This window comes from Sorex araneus, chromosome X, assembly GCF_027595985.1.
Source record: "Sorex araneus isolate mSorAra2 chromosome X, mSorAra2.pri, whole genome shotgun sequence".
Taxonomy (NCBI): domain Eukaryota; kingdom Metazoa; phylum Chordata; class Mammalia; order Eulipotyphla; family Soricidae; genus Sorex; species Sorex araneus.
In genome coordinates, this window is record NC_073313.1 from 307,992,035 (window position 1) to 308,010,252 (window position 18,218).

An 18,218-nucleotide genomic window follows, 5' to 3' on the forward strand; every position below is an offset into this window, starting at 1 on the left:
AGGGAAGGCCCTCCCACTAGAAGATGACAAGTTCTAGTTGGAGCTTTTCTATTAAGACATGAGGACCAGGCTTGAATGTTCTGACCATCTTGGGCAAGCCCATAGATTTGAGTGAAAGAAAGCATTATTCATCCTGCTACTACAATGATCACAAGCAGAATAAAAAGATATTCATTGCCCTACAGGTTAAGGGCAGGCAAAGTTAGCGTTTGTGATAGCCCACCATTTGGCAGGAGTATTTCTTTGCCAGTTCTTGCTCCCAGAACGGACATCTTCTGAATTCAGACAAAGTTGATTCTCCTGGGTCTGTCTTCACTGGCGAAACATCTTCATGCTAGAAACCATTAACAGAATTAATTATTTATTTTAAATGGCATGTATATTCTTGCATCTAAACCATGTGACAATCCTATTGCTATTCAAGATTAACGTTCTCTATGACTGTTTATTCACACCTCTGGTCAAATGATTGATTGGTCACATACAAGTTGCTGGGGCAACTCACCCCCTGATTTCATCCCAAGGAATACTATCTACCCTTCCTCTCTAATTCCGTGAACTTAATCATCAAGGAGAAGTTGGGATTTGATATATCAACCAAATGTATTACTCTTGTTATATAGAAGTATTTTATAAATATATGCTACAAAACTATGCAATGCACAAATATTCCATAAAATATTATCTATGAATATTTAATGCTACAAATACATTTCTTCTTTTTTTGTTGTTGTTGTTTGTTAACTTGGTTTTAGTCACATCAGGTGGTACTCATGGCTTATTCCTGCCTCTACGCTCAGAAATCACTTTCTGGTGGGGATCAGAAGACCATAGGGGGTGCCAAAGATTGAACCCAGATTGTCTGCATTCAAGGCAAGCATCCTTCCTACCGCATTATTCCTCCAGACCCTACATATACATTTCTAATTTCCTTGACAATGTAATTCTTCCACCTGAAAGTAATGCCACATGCTGTCTGGATCATCATAGCAATATTTAAAAAGTGGTTACTTATATCAGAAATCTCAGGCCCTCACTAGCAGGGAAAGTGATAGGCACCGATTTCTCTTTGGAGGAGCAAACTACAGAATGTTAAAACACTTTCTGTAAGGTGATAAAAAAAAAAGCATAATGTTGAAAAAGGCAAACTCAACTTCCTTCCTTTGCCATGCAGGTTTTCGTTCTCAGAAGAAAAGACTTCAATTTTATTATAAATTTTTTCTTTGAGGGTTTTCAATCTTTCAAATAACTTCTGCTTCATCACATATGATGAAGTCATTCTTGGGAGTTTGAAATTGTGCTGCAGAACTTGCCACATTGCACAAGGATTTTCCTCTTCATTCTTGAGTCTAAGGGCTTGATCACAGGAGGTACATTCCCAAGGTCAGAATTCATCCTCAGTTTCCTGGGCTCAGAGGTGCTGAGTGTCTCACCAGCCTATTGACTCATTTCTTGTTTAGCAGATACTTTCTGTAGTTTGTCAGTTGTTTTCTGTCCTTGCTTCTATAGGAAACAATACAACCTTCCAAAGAGAGGGTGACCTTTAGAACTTCATGGGCCACCCTGAGGTCTGGCATGACTTAGCTTCATCTCACACAATGACACAGCAAGAGAGGCATTATTAGCTCCCCCTCCCCCTCCTGTGAGGTTTCCTATTATCAATTAATCATGTACTGAAGATCAGGGCCCTGTAGGTTGATGCTGAACAGTCAGTCTTCTCAGAGTCCTAATGTCTGCATCTCTCTCTCTTTCTCTCTCTCTTTCTCAATGGTAATTCTTTGATTTGATTTGAAGATAAAAATGCACATTTTTTTTTTTTTTTTTTTTTTTGCTTTTTGGGTCACACCTGGCGATGCACAGGGGTTACTCCTGGCTCTGCACTCAGGAATTACCTCTGGCCGTGCTCAGGGGACCATATGGGATGCTGGGATTTGAACCCAGGTCGGCCGCGTGTAAGGCAAACGCCCTACCCGCTGTGCTATCTCTCCAGCCCCCAAAAATGCACATTATTATGCTTTACATTGCAAAGGTGTCACATAAAACTCCTGTCTGCTAACAGTTCTGGAATAAAGCAGCAGTCTAGCTAACTAAATCAGTACATGAAATAGTGGCACAGAAAGGTATTGTTTTCATGGTCTCCTTTGTCTCTAAGGTGCTGTTTAATCCTTATTTTAATCATGCTAAGGGCAGGAGAAATGATACAGGCTTTCACCTTGCAGCTCATTCTGACCTTGGGACTGTACGTCCCGTGATCAAGCCCTTAGTTTCAAGAATGAAGAGGGACGGCGGCTGACCCTGACTGGATGTCCAGTAGCACAAAGTCTCCCAAGGACCACTATGAGAGACCCCTGAGCACAGAGCACCACTAGGTATGACCCAAACCCTCACTCCCAAATTAATTTGTTTTTTAAAAAAGTCAAACCACTTTAGGTCACTGGTCTGACTGGACAGCAGGGGGTGATGATGCTTCAGACAGTCGTCAAGGAGGAAGTGTTATTCCATGACACTCACTGATCAGCAGCAGCACTTCTATTAGGAAAGACTAAGGACTCTACAATTCCAACTCTGCACTAATCTCACTTACCTGCCACATCCTGCCCTTACTCTGTCCTCCTCCTCCCTCTCCAAAGCACATCTGCCTGGCACTCACTCACTGGTGCTCTCCCACACAGTTGCTGCTGTTATCAGAGCAAGTTGTTCTCAAGTGCTATACTGAAACCTGTGAGACCAGAATCTCTGCTGACTGACGCTCGTGATTCACACCTCATAGGTCTGTGTAAACCAGGTGAGTCCATAAATCTATCACTGTTACCAGCTTCCCAGTGAGCCTCACTGACACTCAATTTGAGAATAACAGCTGTAGACAAGACAGTTCTCTGTCTAACTCTATAGAAATCATTACCTTCCAACTTGGCAAATAAATTTCTGTTTTACCTGTTCAAGGGGAGAGGGAGTCATCTGGAAATATTGTATTAAGGACACTTAAAAAATCATTATAGGTAGAATGAGAAAGTAAACTTATTATTAAAAAAACAAAAAAGAAAATCCATGCTTTCCTGACGTTTGCTTTATTTGACTTCTTTCTGTTAAAAGAACTGATCTTTTAGGGGAAAAAGTATTTTAAAAGGCATGGATCATATTCTTTTCTGAACAATGGAAGCAATCAGAAATAGAATGTGAAAGTATGAAATAAAATCACAAACGTTTGAATTTCTGCGGGACAAGGTTTTCAGGAAGGAATGGGAGTGATTCTCATTCTAGAGAAGTAACTTGAAGATGTGACAAAGGAAAAAATGTAAAAGATTTTATTTATATTTTCTGAGTATTTTATATAGTTTGGCGTTTTGGAATTCTGACAGCTCTGAGAAATGCCACTGGGGTTATCATTCATTTATTCCACCAACCCTCAGTGAGCAGAACTGTAGGTTGTCTCCTAGAGATGCTATGGAGAGTTCAGATCACTGTCTGTCCCTTCCTGAGTGTCTCTGCTGATTCTTCTGGATGTTTTTGTCCTTCCTGAATCCTTAAAGTCATGGGTTCAAAAATGATCCCCCAAAGCAAACGTACGCTATCATTCTCTTTTTAAATGAGTGTTCTCATCTGAATCCTGCAATTTCTTGAAAGAAATTCAAATTCCTCAGTTGGCAGTGATAAGCTGCCCTCCATCTGGACCTCACTCTGAGTCTTCTGCTCTCCAACATCCTTTACTAGGACCCCTCATTGCCTATATACTTCCTGGCACAACTACAAGCCACACACTCTCAAGAGTAAATCCCGGGAACCCCGTGAGGATTAGCTCAAGAGCTAGTGCAGCAGGCAAAAATAATTTTTCTCAAAGTTCACATCCTAATCTTCATAGCAAAATAGACTTTGCTGAGGGGGCTGGAGTGATAGCATAGAGGGTAGGGCATTTGCCTTGCACTCAACCAATCCAGGTTCAATTCCCAGCATCCCACATGGTCCCCTGAGCACCTCCAGGGGTAATTTCTGAGTGCATGATCCAGGAGTAACCCCTTGCATCACCGGGTCTGACACCCCCCCAGAAAAAAAAAGAAAAAAAATTGACTTTGCTTATGTGGTTATGGTTAACGATCCAAATTAGACAATAGCCTTGATTACTCAGTTCACCACCTGTAATCTTAACAATCCTTAAAAGTGGAAACCTTTCCATCTACCAAAAGCCAGGGAGATGCAGTTAGGACTCCACCTGCCTTTGCTGACTTTGAAGTTAGAGAAGGGGGCCATAAGCCAAGGCACAAGGCAGTCTCTAGAAGCTAGAAAAGGAACAGATTCTCCCTCGATCTTCCAAGGAATGAAGCTCTGCTAACACTTTGACTGTAGCCTGGTGAGAATCATGCTGGACTTGGGATTGCCCCGAATATCAGATATTAAGTTTCTATTGCTTTAAGCCATAAAATGCATGCCAATGTTTTGCTCAAGCAGTTGGAGACACCACAGGCACTTCTTCCATGAAAATTTCCTAATGTCTCTGGTCTACCAGAACATCCCTCCCACTCCCATTTCCAGAGTCCTCCTCTGTCCCCTGATAGCCTGCATTGCAACTCTGCAGGAGCTCCTTCATGTCTATTTCCCCAACTATAACACTTGTTTCTATTCAGGCATAGTCATGGGTGTCTTTTGTTTCCCTGTTTGTTCTTTGGGTCACACCCAGCAGTGCTCAGGGCTTACTCCTGGCTCTGAGTTCAGAGATCACTCCTGGTGGTGCTCAGGAGACCATATGGAGTCCTGGGGATTGAACCTAAATTGGCTTTGTGCAAGGCATGGGCCCTGCCTGCTTTATTACAGCTTCAGCCCCATGTTTGTCTTTTTTTTTACAACCCGTTCAGACCCTCAAGATAGACTATCAGAGGGCTGGAGTGATAGCACAAAGGGTAGGGTGTTTGACAAAGGGTAGTGTGTTTGCTTTGCACACGGATGACCCGGGTTTGATTCCCAGCATCCCATATGGTCCCCTGAGCACTGCCAGGACCAATTCCTGAGTGCAGAGCCAAGAGTAATCCATATGCATAATCAGGTGACCCAAAAAGAAAAAAAAAACCGCCAAAAAGATAAACTATCACAAAACGGGTTGTTTAAATGTTGTCCAATTAGGGTCAAGAATAGTGCATGGGTTAAGGTTTGTCTCTTGCATGTGACTGATGCGGTTTGATACCTGGCACTGCATTGTCTCCCAGTCATTGGAGGTGCAGCCCCTAAGGTCCCCAGCATTCCTAGCAGTGCTGTGGCCGCAGGCCCTCTCGTAGAACCGTCAACTTGAGTGCCTGATAATCATGGGGTAGGGGCCTGGGCCTCCTGAGGACAACTTTGTAGACACTCCCCACTCCCCCCAAAAAAGGTTATCCACTCACTCTATCAACAATACAATATCAAGTATTTTCATGTCTTCTTGGCCAACTAAAGTAATATTCAACTTATTATATCATACATTGGCTATGAATAGTTCTGGTGTCCTAATTCAAAGAGCTATTACTGTTACATAGCAACACTTTCACACAAACTTATTGCTAACAATTTATGCAGCTTTTGAAATGACAGTGGGGAAAGCCACAGTTAAACAGCTGTCATGCTGGAGAACAGGGTACTTGTGGTACCAGGTCAGCAAGTGGTTCCTGGTGGAGGATCAACATGGTGGGAAAGGGCAGATGTCCATGAGAATACATGACATGCAGAGAAAGTCACATCTATTCGTGAGCATTTCAGGTTTTATTGATCAGACTCACTGTTTCTTCTTGCTGGATAAGGTTGCTATAATTAGAGGATTTTTCAAAGGCAGCGACATCTCCACTGTGACAGAACAGATAACAGAGAAATAATTTTAGTTAGACACCTGTTTCTGAGACCAAGAATACAGTTTCTTCTGCTGCACAGTTATTTGTAGAGGGCTCAAGTTTTATTTCAAAATTCCCCTCCGAGTTTCTATCCACAAGTGATTTCAATTTCGACGATATCACTTTTTTTTTAAAGTTCATTGCTGTAACTAGGATAGTCATTTCTTTCTTTTAAAAGGGTCATTTTCTTCAGAGGCAAGTGTCTGATGTGATCATGAGCAGAACTTATTCCTGTGAGAGGGGAAAAAAACCATCATGCAAATAAAGTCTCATACTTTCAGATATGGGGCTTTAAAAACAATCATCTTCTCTGCATGGATGTTTGCAGGAGTTTGTCCTTCACAAAGCAAGGACATTGAGAATTCATTCTGGAGATACAGTCTCTATTCACCATGCCACTTGGTGCCATACATGATCGTGGAGAAAGCTGCACATCACCAAGAACAGATTCTTTAATTTCTGATGTGCTCTTTGTCCATTCAACATCTTTGTTTTCGTTGTTTGTTATTATTATTTATACAACGTGTGTGTAATGGGGCACCTTTCCCCACTTAGCAAATTATAGTCATGTGCAAAATAGAGAGCCCAGAAATTGTGCTTTGCACAACAAACATGCTTTCTCTGAATGCCAGGGACGGTGGGGGGTGGGATGTGTGTTCCATGTCCCTGCTGTTTTCAGGGCTGTGGCTACTCTGTCCACTTCAGCAGTGAGACCTCACAGCTCTGTGAAAACAAAGGGGAAGGGGGCAGACTAGTACTCTACTCTGGAATTGAGGCCAAAGTTCTACAGCTCAGGGGTGATGTGGAACGTAGCCTGCAGAGTTCTACTCCAGCTCCTTCCACTAGGAAAACTGCCTAGTATCATCTGATTAATGTTTGTGACTGACACTTCATCTATTTTTTTTTCTTTTTGGGTCACACCCAGCAATGCACAGGGGTTACTTCTGGCTCAGGCACTCAGGAATTACTCCTGGTGGTGAAATTACTCAGGAATTACTCCTGGTGGTGTATGGGCCTGGGGACCATATGGGATGCTGGGAATTGAACCCAGGTCAGTCGTGTGCAAGGCAAATGCCCTCCCCGCTCCAGCCCCCTGACACTTCTTAAAAGAAAGGACAGGTGGGCTGTAACAGTAGAGCACAAGGCTTGCAGATATGAGGCCTGCGTTCAAATGCAGGCACACACAAAAGTAGGCAAATAGATTTAGAGTCTGGATATCAGTCAACTAGATGACCACTCTTTATCTGTCAGTGAGAGATGTTATCACAATGAAAATTGCGGCTTTTTCTCTCCTCACTTACTGCTTAAAGGCTGTAGGATTTGGGGACATGGTATCTGATCCACCTGGAGGAGTAAATTGGATGATGCCTACATTGATGGATGACTCAAGTAGAGCCAAAGTTAGAGAATTAAAATGCCTTAAGAGTTCTATGGGTCATATCTCAACCAGAACTCAGGGAGGTGTGGACAAAGATGGCATTTATACCTGTGCCACACAGATTCTCGGTATTATATAAATAAGACTTCAAACAATAAATAATACCTAGAATGAATGGAGAACATATCAGAAATGAGAACTCACTGATTAAAAGTTAATATAAAGGAATTTAAATTTAAAAGTTAGTCATAATCTTTTCAGAGATGTTTTAAAAATGTCTTGTGAGACATTTTTCAACTTAATTGAAAGGAAATCAATTTCTCTAAAATTCAACATTGTGTAAGTATTCCAAGCCTAGTATTAAGAAAATATATAAGACCATGGTATAGATATGTTCAGTTTCATTGACCCATCTATTTTTTCCATTTTTCAGTCATCCTCTTACCTTGCCATCTGTTCATCTATCTATCCATCCATCCACCTACCCACCCATCCATCCACCCAATCATCCATCCATCCACCTATCCACCCACCCATCCACCCAATCATCCATCCATCTACCTACCCACCCATCCACCTATCCATCCATCCATTTTTCCATCCGCCCACCTATCCATCCACTCATCCATCCATCCACCCATCCATCCATTCACACATCCATCCATCCTCCCACATATCCATTCTCATCACTCATCAGTATTTACAGTGAGTCAGGTGTTAGTTATGATCACATCATACAAGACAAACATTCTCAAAGAATAGTTATAGCCCATAGAGAAGAAAAGTGCTACACAAATAATTGCAAGTGGAGATAACAACAGTTAAAGTGTTAGGGAAACCCAGACTGGAGATCCAACCTAGTATCTTATTACATGCCAATAAATCAGGGTCTTGTCATCAGCTGACCAGCTTTGGAAGGTCCTCATCACAGCACCACACTTGGACAGGCCCTGTCTAACTTTCCACAGTGACAATAATCTTCAGGACACATTCCTTCTGATCCTCTAAACTTAGAAACTAAGTCTAGTCATTGACTTAAAGTAACATTGAGGGAAACCCTACACCCAGTTGCTCACCTACTGACCTCCAACCCTGGCAGTTTTAAAGACCAACTGACATGCTCTTTTTTTTTTTCTTCTTGGGTCACACCTGACGATGCACAGGGGTTACTCCTGGCTCTGCACTCAGGAATCACCCCTGGCGGTGCTCAGAGGACTATATGGGATGGTGGGAATTGAACCTAGGTTGGCTGCGTGCAAGGCGAACACCCTACCCGCTGTGCTATTGCTCCAGCCCCTGACAAGCTCTTAAATTATTTCAAAATTGGAAGTGAAACACCCAAGTTTCTGCCATCTTTTCTTCACTGAATGTTTAATTCCATCACCATTAAAATAAGGATTGTGCTACTTGGACACTTGAAAGTAGCATTCTCACCTGGGGCCCAAGTTGTTTTTGTAGCATTTAACTGGGGGGTGGGGGGGATTTTACCTACTGAAACAACAATAGCAGGAAGAAAAAAAAAACCTGTTCACCTTGTGGAGAGATGCTGTCATCTCTTTAAAAAAAGCCCTAGCTCCACCCATCCAAACAGTGACAGACAGCTTACTAGTTCTAAGGAACGGGAGACTGTCTCTTCCCACCTTTGGCATGCCTTATGATTTAAGTCATGGTTCATCGCATGGGTCAACATGTAGGTTTAGTGAGCTCCTATTTATTGAAAAAAATATTACTTAGTTTTAGACATTAAATGCAAGCAAAGACATGTGAAAATATGCATGAGTTAGAGGAGAGAACATGATGATAAGAGAACCCACTGGAGAACTGCCCCGTGCAAGAAGCTGGGAGTGGGGCGGGGCATGAAGGCCCAGGCAAGGATTTTAACAACCCAAAGATCTGGTGGACTTGGCTGAGTGATTACTAAAGCGAGGGACAACTTCCACCCCTCTTTCCGCACACTGGGATCTACTACCCAGGAGGATGGGAAGTGAGGCGGGAGGCCAAAGCAACCTTAGAAGTGAGGTTTAAGATGGTTGCTCTCAAGGTGCCTCATATTCTGACGGTCACTGCCCTATGACATTTCCTGTGTGGTTCTCATTCAGTCCTTCGAGATATGTGTCAGGTTGTAATTTAATGCCCAGTTGAGCTTCAGAAACACGATATCAAACACCCAGAGCAGGCCATGACGTGAAGGGAGGGCTTCCGGTACAAATGAAAGCTTTATTTCACAGTTCTCACAGGCCAGAGATAGGTTCTTGGTGCAGGGTAGATGACAGAAAAGAGGCCTCAACTGAGGCTGCAGGAGAGAGGCTGAGGTGATTCAGCCTGGGGAAGTCTCTGGTGGTCCGTGCAATCTGCCCTTCCAGCTTCTGAGACCTCAAGCTAGGTGGGGCCCAGGATGTCAGGATTTCACCACTAGAGAAAAGGTCAAAGGGCCAAGAAGGACAGGCAGGAGCAGCTGGGAACAGAGGGAGAGACAGAGAGGTCGTGAAACACAGAAGATTGAAATTCTCTCAGTGCCAGAAATTGGGCATCCTTGCCCAGTTTTGCCATTAATTTGATATGTGGCCTTCAGCCAGTACTGAAGCTTTGAGAACATCAATTTCCCATTTCTCTAAAGGAAAAGGCCAGAAACTGATACCTCCCAAAATCATTTCCTATTTTCGAGCCTATGACTTTTCCCAAGTCTGAATCCAGTTTTTCCAGGGTCTATATAATGATCAGAAGATTCTTTCTGATCTGACACAGGGAGACTGAAGGAAACCTTGTCTCTACTAGGGTCCTGCAAACTGCCCACTTTCTCTGTAGAGTGAACACATTTTATTTTAATGAGTGTTTATGATCAATTTAGCTACAAAAGGGTTCGGTGTAAAGAGGACTGAGACATGACTATATGGCACAGACTGCTTCTCCCATCCCCACCCCTACCCCCATAAAACCTTTCAAATGAGTATTAGCTTAATATACTTTTGGCATTTAACTTCCTTTTAGTCTAACTGCAATTTGCATTCACATTCTCTGGTTTTGACATCATTTGTCATTAATCTAGACTTTCATTTACATCATTTTGGCAATGTAATTTGCCCTCACAAATCGCTCTAACAGCAGTGAAATGATGTGAAGCAATTACAAAGGTAAGATGATAAAAATGTAATAAAACCTAATTCATGAACCATCGTTATTGAGTGTCAGATTTCAGAGCAAAGGTGCTTCATCTTTCAATCATTAAAGAACCTAATTAAAATTCTTACTCAAAGCACAAGAATTATTTTTTGTTTTTTTTTTCAGAAGAATACTCTTAATGACAAACAGTTTTAGATATGAAGTTAAAATAGTAAATACAAGTGAAAACATATATCATCAAATTGCAAAATCATTTGGGGATCCACCACCCATCAGTGCTCAGGTTTATGAGGTTATCAGGGGACTTTGTGGACCTAGAACCCTAGATCCCATGTGCAAAGTCTACATTCCAGCCCTTTGAGCCATCTAGACTGCTAAAGCATGTATTTAATACGGTCTTGCTTACACTAATCACTAAAATATACTAAGCACTTAATCACCACTAAGTGCTTAGTTCTTCAACCTTTATTCTCACACTAACCATTAGGTAGTTAGATAATAATCATTATGCCCAATCACACATAGGTCAAAAAAGACAAAATTCTGAGGTTGAAACCTCTCTCTGACTTCAGAGCCTCTTCGCATTGCTGGATCTGCTATTCTGACTTTTAGGTTCAGCATGGTTGTGACAGAAAAAAATAGCATTCCCAAAGAAATCAAATGAAGACCAAGCTTTAGAAACTTAAATTGGAAAAGAGCAATTTCTGAAATTGTTTTACTGGGAACTGTGGGTTCATTTTTTTCCTCATGAAATAGGCAGCTAGATTGGTGGTGTTGGTGGTAGTGGTAGGGTGGTGGCTGCCAATGAAGTCTAGGAAGTAATAAAACCAAGATGGGTTTTAGTCATACAATGTTCCAACACCCATATCTCCACCAGTGTACATTTCCCACCACCAATGTCCCCAGTATCGCTCCCACCATCCCATCTCCCCAGACTGCCCATATGGCAGGCACTTTTGTTCATTCTCTCTTTCTACTTTTGGGCATTGTGGTTTCCAATACAGATAATGAGAGGTCATCATGTTTGGTCCTTTACCTACAAAACTGATCATGAAAGCTTTCTGTGTATCTCATGGTGATTCAAATAAAAAAATTATAGAACCCTAAAAAAAAAAGATAGGATTGAAAGAAGTCACTCTGTCACTAGCCCTAAAGTAGCAAAAATGCATTAGGGTTGGACCCACATTGTGGACATGTGTACTGAGGTCCAGTTAGGTACTAACTGAGCTAGCACTGATCTGGGAAGGCTGGACCTCCTCTGCAGAGGACAAACTCCAGAAGGAGGAAAGGGTTGTGATAAGGATATGAAGGTGGATACCAAAGTTCCAAGCTCTTTCTTCTGGCAACACTATAGTAACAGAATCTTATGTCCATAGAAAGACAGTCCTAGGAGGGGGCAGTTTGGAATAAAACCAATAAAACCAACTTCACTGAGACAAGTGGTCTGCACCCACCCATCTTGGGGTGGGAGTCCCATGCCTCTCTACTTGAGCCCCATAAGCACTCTGGGCTCTACCTGTGGAGAAGCCACCTCTCTAACACATTGCTCTTGCCTTTCTATCATCTCTAAATAAAACAGCTTTGCTTCACTATTCGTTTTCTGCTGAAATTCTTTTTTGGTGAAGGAAGGTGATAAACCTGTGAAGAACCTGGATAGGATTGAGAACTGACTCTCTCTTTCCGCAAAAAGCAATTCCTTGCTCCAGCCAGGGTTTGAAAGCTCTCCAAAAAATGTGGTGCAAGGACTGTAATCCCATGCTGGGCAGAACAAATGGAACCCAGGTGCATTTGGACAACAGTCTCATGGGCCTAGCGAGCGGTGAGGTCCGAGCCAGGCAGGTGCTCATGACAGACTCTCATCAGTCCTAGACTTCCTGGGAACATCCCTGAGTGAGCGAGGTGGTGAGAGGGAAGCAGTAGATGTCTGTCCCAAGACTGCCACTTCACATAAGCCAACCGCTATGCTCATTGGGGATAGCTGCTTTTAAATCACTTAACTGTATCCAAACCCAGGAGATTTTATGAGCCCTGTCATCATGAAGTGATGACTTAGAAATAGCTTTGGAAGTGTTGAAAATTGCACTCATTCATGTTCACCTTCTTGATGCAAAACCCAGTGAGCAGCCAATCCCCACAAGCAGTTGGCAACAGCACCTGGTGTGGTGGTAGGGAGCCCCTGGAGGTGGACATGGATGAGACAGTCCAGGGCCAGCATTCTTAGGAGTGTTAAAAACCTTCCCTTCATTAGGGTGCAGTGATAGGGGGTGATTCTCTGTGTGCACATTTTTGGAGCTGCAAGATAGCAACCAAGATAGAACAAGATAGAACTTGTTTTCTAACCTAACAAGTTGTAACCAGCCTTGAAAAACCATAGGTGGACAGGATCCCAAAGCGGGTTGCAACTTGGGCATCTTCTTAGTAGTCCAGAGGCCCTCTGGGCTCCTGGGAGGCCTTTTGGGGTACAGGAGGAGGCTCTGTGCCTGCAGTGGTCCACAGGGAGAGAAAGACACCTCCGGGTGCAGGGGCTGCTAGGAAGCCCTTTCTGCATCTTGAGGGCTTGTGGGGCTGCTGCAGCCCCAGTTGCTCCCGGGGTTGCGGGCTGGAAGATGAACCCTGTGCCTTCCTACTTTGTTGGCACCAGACTGAGCAGCTCAGGAACTGGCAAAGGAACAAAGGAATGGAAGAACAAAGGCAGGGACCAGGGAAGGCAGTTAGAGAAGCATTTAAAAGGCTTTTAATATGCTAAGTTGGAAAAGCTGAATATGTGAATATGTGTGGGGGGATGATGGCAAGGGTTAGTTTCCACATATTCTGAAATGTGAGACTGCAGCTGACTTCAGATTCATCTAGGAGGAAAATGACAAAGAAGCTGCACTTGAAACAGTTTAACCAGGGCTCTGCTAGAGAATAAAAGTGAGTCAAACAGAGCTATTTCTCTAAGTGTGACCACACACACACACACACACACACACACACACACACACCACACAGAGACAGAGACACACATACAGACACACACATGCACATATCACACATATAAATGCACAAGCACACATACACACAGACATATATACATTCATATTCATACACACGACACATGCCCAACTCACATACACATATAGTTACACAATACACACATATACGCCTCACATACATACACATAAACCAGGCATTTTATACTGCACTTTACACTTTAGTCTCAATTGTTGCAAGCATTTTCAATCTGGGCCAGCAGTGACACGAGATCCAAGTCTCTCTCTGGTTGCTGGCTGGAGAAGACTGGAACCCGGAGTCCAATTTACTCTAAAATTATGTTCCCTGTCCCCCTGGAGTGATGAGCAGGAGGGGAATGTTCTGACTTTGGGAGGGGTGGGGGCTCTTTTGCATAAGGAACACATTGCATATGAAGTCATTTTCCTTAACAGCCTTTAGTATTTCCCTTGTTTTAGAAGCCAAGCCTTGTTCTCTCCTTGGAACAGAAGCTTCCTACACTCTCAGCACACCCCAGTCCCGCCATACTATTGATTGTGCCCCTACCAAGTCATGGCCCCGAGACAGCAAGGAGGGACTCCAGCTATAGCATTGGGGGTACATCTCCTTGAGACACAGGGGAGCAGATGATAGTAAACAGGCCTCAGGCCACACGTACAGGAGCACACTGCTGTGTCACTTTGTCATAGCACACTTGGAGCAGTGTGTTCCATGTTTTGGGGGAAGTCCTGGGACTCCTGCTTTGCAGGACTGCACACACATCCGGAGAGGCCCCAGGCAACTACTTGGCATGGGTGGTGGGTCAGCCCCTGAGAAAGAAGTGGGGAAAGCTGTTGGGGAGTTTGTGGGAGCCCTAAAAGTGAGTGAGAACTAGATTGCTTCTTGACCCCTGCAAAGAGCCTCGTTTGGATTCCTGAGAAAACTTGCAAGCAAATTGCAGCCAACCAGCAAATTTCTGAGGGCAACCATCTGCCTGCAGCCCAGACGTTGAGTGATCAACATCCAGCATAGGTACCTTAGCTCCACTGCGTGCACTGCCCTGGCCGTGTGCAGCTTCTGATCCCAGGCTCAGGTTTCCTGGGGATGGTCAAGGAATTGACAGATTGCACAGCTGCCTTCAAACACTTCCATGATGCTGAACCTTGACCATGACCAGAGAGCTTTGATAGTAGTAAGGCACTTGCCTTGCATGCAGCTGCCTTTGGTTCATCAAACAGCACCATAAGGGCCCTCCCCTGAATCATACCAGGACTGATCTCAGAGTCAGAACCGGAAGTGATTCCTGAGAAAAGTCAAGTGTGAACCCCCAAACCAAAGTAGAAAAGCAAACCCTGACCTTGTTCCCTCTGGGCATCAGCCACGGCACTTTGTTGAATCCCTTGTACTCAAGTACAAGTCCCCTTCCCCATCCCTCAACCCCCCCAGAAAAAAAACTTTGGGAAAAAGAATTCTGGTCTCTCAAAATTTCTGCTTCCTGAGAGCAAAGGGGTCTGGATGTCTAGGACACCCAATCTTGTTTTTACCTGTAGGGCTGGCATTTTTTTTTAGCTTTTTGGGTCACACCTGGTGATGCACAGGGGTTACTCCTGGCTTTGTACTCAGGAATTACTCCTGGCGGTGCTCAGGGGACCATATGGGATGCTGGGAATCAAACCCGGGTCGGCTGCATTCAAGGCAAACGCCCTACCAGCTGTGCTATCGCTCCAGCCCAGGACTGGCATTTTTATTGAGGTGATTGCACATTCACTGCATGTAAGAAATTCAGCAAGCTCCCTTTTATTCTCGATGCAACTTCCCAAGGGTTAATACACTGCAAAACTATAGCAACAGAGAAGATATAGGCATGGATGAAATTCACCAATCTTAGTGAAATTCTGCAGTTTTACTTAGATGCGTGTCTGTGTGTTTTCAGTTACATTCAATTGTATTGCATATTGAAATATGTGTCTCCAACAAAGGCAACCCATAGAACATCTTCAAACTCACAAGGATGCCTCATCTTGCTTCCCACAACATCGTCCATCTCTTACTCCCTCTAACCCCACCCACTAACCCTGGCCACCGAGAATAACCTCATTTTAAAACTGGTTTCATTTCAAAAACACTTTTAAATGGAATTACATAGTAATGGAACCTTCTGAGACTGGAGTATGATTTCTTGAGACCCATCTGGGCTGCTGCACTGAGAGTTGGACTCATGTTCCATTGTTGGAACTTTCATTGTTGAGGGATACCCTACCTCCCAGTGTGATGGGCTGTTCACTCATGATGTCAGGGCTGATCCAGTATTTAGTGTCTATAAAGGAAGCTACTGTGAATGTCTGTGTCCACAGGTTTTCATGTGAATGCAGTTTTCTTTTCTTTGGAAGGAATGTCCCAGCGGAATGTTTCAGAACATGCAGTTGCTGGTAACTCTGTGCTTCATGATCATAAGCAGTGGCCCAAAGATCATCCAGAGTTCTTGGTCCATTTTCCTTCCCACCAGCAATGTTTCTCTGATCCCATTTCCCTGCATCCTGACCAATATCTCACTATGTTGCTATTTTTCATTTGAGTCAATTTGAGACATATGTGCTTATCTCTTGCCATGGCTTTACTTTGTATGCCTGCAATTGTTAGCAACACTGACTGTGTTTTCTTATATCCAATTGCCATTTGCACATTCTCGTCAGTGTGATGTATGTTTGTGTATTTTGTCCATTTTGTAATCAGATATTTTTTCAAACCATTGAACATTGAAAGTCCTTTAGATGTTCTAGAAACTGGTAAAGATATAGGGATATGCGACATGAGGTTTGCAAATTCTTCTCCCAGTATTCTGCAATTCATCTTTGCATGCTTTTCACTATGTATTCCATAGGTAGAGTTTTTATTTTCATGAAGTCCAAGATATTTGGGTCATGATCTTTCATGGGTTTTGGTTTCAAGTCTAATATATATATATATGTATATATATGTACATATATACTTATATATATACACACAAAATATAATATATGCATGTTTGCCTGGATATAGGTCCCAAGATTTCCCCCATTTTTTGAATTTTAGTATTCTTAAGTTTAAAACCCATGACTTGTTTTGAGTTAATTTTTTATATACGCACCACGTTTTATAGAAAAATTACTTCCAGCCACAGCTTTTTCTACTACAATACTTCATCCTAGATCTCTTACAACTAATTAATTTTAAAAATATTGGAGTAAATAATTGAAGAAACACTGATTTTTAAAATTATGTAGGTCCAGGTACTTAGTTTTATAAGTCAACACTTGGCTTATAAAGTTAATTGTGAGTTAATTTTGTGTAACTTGTGAATTGTGCTTATAAGAGTCATTTTTTTTGTCCATGTAAGAATATGGTGGGTCCAGCACCATCTGTTGCACTGGTCCCTGAGAGGGAGTTGAGATGGCAGCAGGGGAACAGCCCTTTCTTGTATTATTTTTATACCTCTGTGAAGAAATTTAGTTGTACATATTGACTGAATACATTGCTGAATTCTCTTCTCAGTTTCATTGATCTATTTGTCTATGCCTCTACTCAGACCACACTGTCTTCCTTATTGTCCTTGCATTGTCAACCTGAACATCACCTACAAGTTTCTTTCCACTTGCTCTGGTTTGTCCAGCTTCCTTGCGATGTTTTTTAAGGACTTGCCTTTACTGATAACTTTTATAATAAGCTTGTCTGTGACTACAAAGAAAAACCTCAAACCCAAAAACCCAGTAATTCAAAACTCCAAACCCACTTGCTGGGATTTTATTTTAGTAACTTCATTGGAAGATTATTTACATACACTCCTGCTTGCCCTTGGCAAGAGTGAAGGAACGCGGTTCAGGGCCAGGGGATGTGCCTCTGATCAGCACCCCCCCTTTTAGGACAGGGGTGCAAACACTTAATAAGGTCAAGCAGCACTGCCCTCTGGAATCACAGGACCACAAAAGTAAGTATGAGATCTCCTAGGGCCCCACCGCAAAAAAGTGTGTGACCCTGATCATCATAACAGCAAAGGGAATAGCAGGTTTTAAAAAAATGGAGATGCGGATACACAGATGAATCTCGGACCCGAGCAACTTGCTGCAGAGATGACTCTGGACTTTGCAATGGGCTATTTTCTCTGGGCCAGTCCAGTTGGGGCCGGGTGCCGTCCCTCCGCCTGCCCTCTAAGATTCCCGGCGGCCACCATCTTCTAGACCTCAGCCAATAGCTCCAGGAATGAGTGGTGGTGGCGGCAGATGCCAGGTTTCAAGGGACAGGGGAGGAGTTGGTCGTTCTCCTTCCCCCATGGGATTCTGAGAATACACCCACACTGGCCACCATTTACTTAAACTTCCACACGGCCACGATCCAGAAACACACAACAAATTTCAGACCTGAGCAACTTGTTGCAGTGATCTCTCCAGACCCTAATTATTAAAATTTTAGAATTCCTAGATCTCCCGGCCCCGTGACATTATATTGTATCCATAACAAAAGCACATTGTCTAGCATTGCATTCTCGACAGGTATAAGTGTGGGTGGGACTGGGCTCAAATATCAAAAGTAACCAAAGTAGAGAAAGAATATTCTGCAAATTGTCTGCCACACAGGCAGGGATAGGTGTGGAATGGGGGGATGGATATTGGGGACTTTGGTATTGGTGGGGCTGGAGCGATAGCACAGCACGTAGGGCATTTGCCTTGCACACAGTCAACCTGGGTTCGATCCCCAGCATCCCATATGGTCCCCCAAGCGCTGCCAGGAGTAATTCCTCAGTGCAAAGCCAGGAGTAAACCCTGAGCATTGCTGGGTGTGACACATACACAAGAAAGAAAGAAAGAAAGAAAGAAAGAAAGAAAGAAAGAAAGAAAGAAAGAAAGAAAGAAAGAAAGAAAGAAAGA

At 43.1% G+C, this 18,218-nt stretch overlaps 1 protein-coding gene across 3 annotated transcripts in view; it reads right to left on the reverse strand.

Moving 5' to 3' along the window:
- RFX8 (regulatory factor X8) overlaps positions 1 to 18,218 on the reverse strand; it is a 72,458-nt gene that overhangs the window by 27,097 nt on the left and 27,143 nt on the right. For 2 of the 3 annotated variants that reach the window (XM_055123093.1, XM_055123092.1), the window contains exons 5-6: positions 5,742 to 5,805; positions 224 to 334 (exon numbers count right to left, since the gene is read on the reverse strand). In XM_055123093.1, coding sequence (XP_054979068.1) covers positions 224 to 334; positions 5,742 to 5,805 — 175 coding nt within the window. The remainder of the gene's footprint in view (positions 1 to 223; positions 335 to 5,741; positions 5,806 to 18,218) is intronic. The other variant, XM_055123094.1, reaches the window with a different exon arrangement.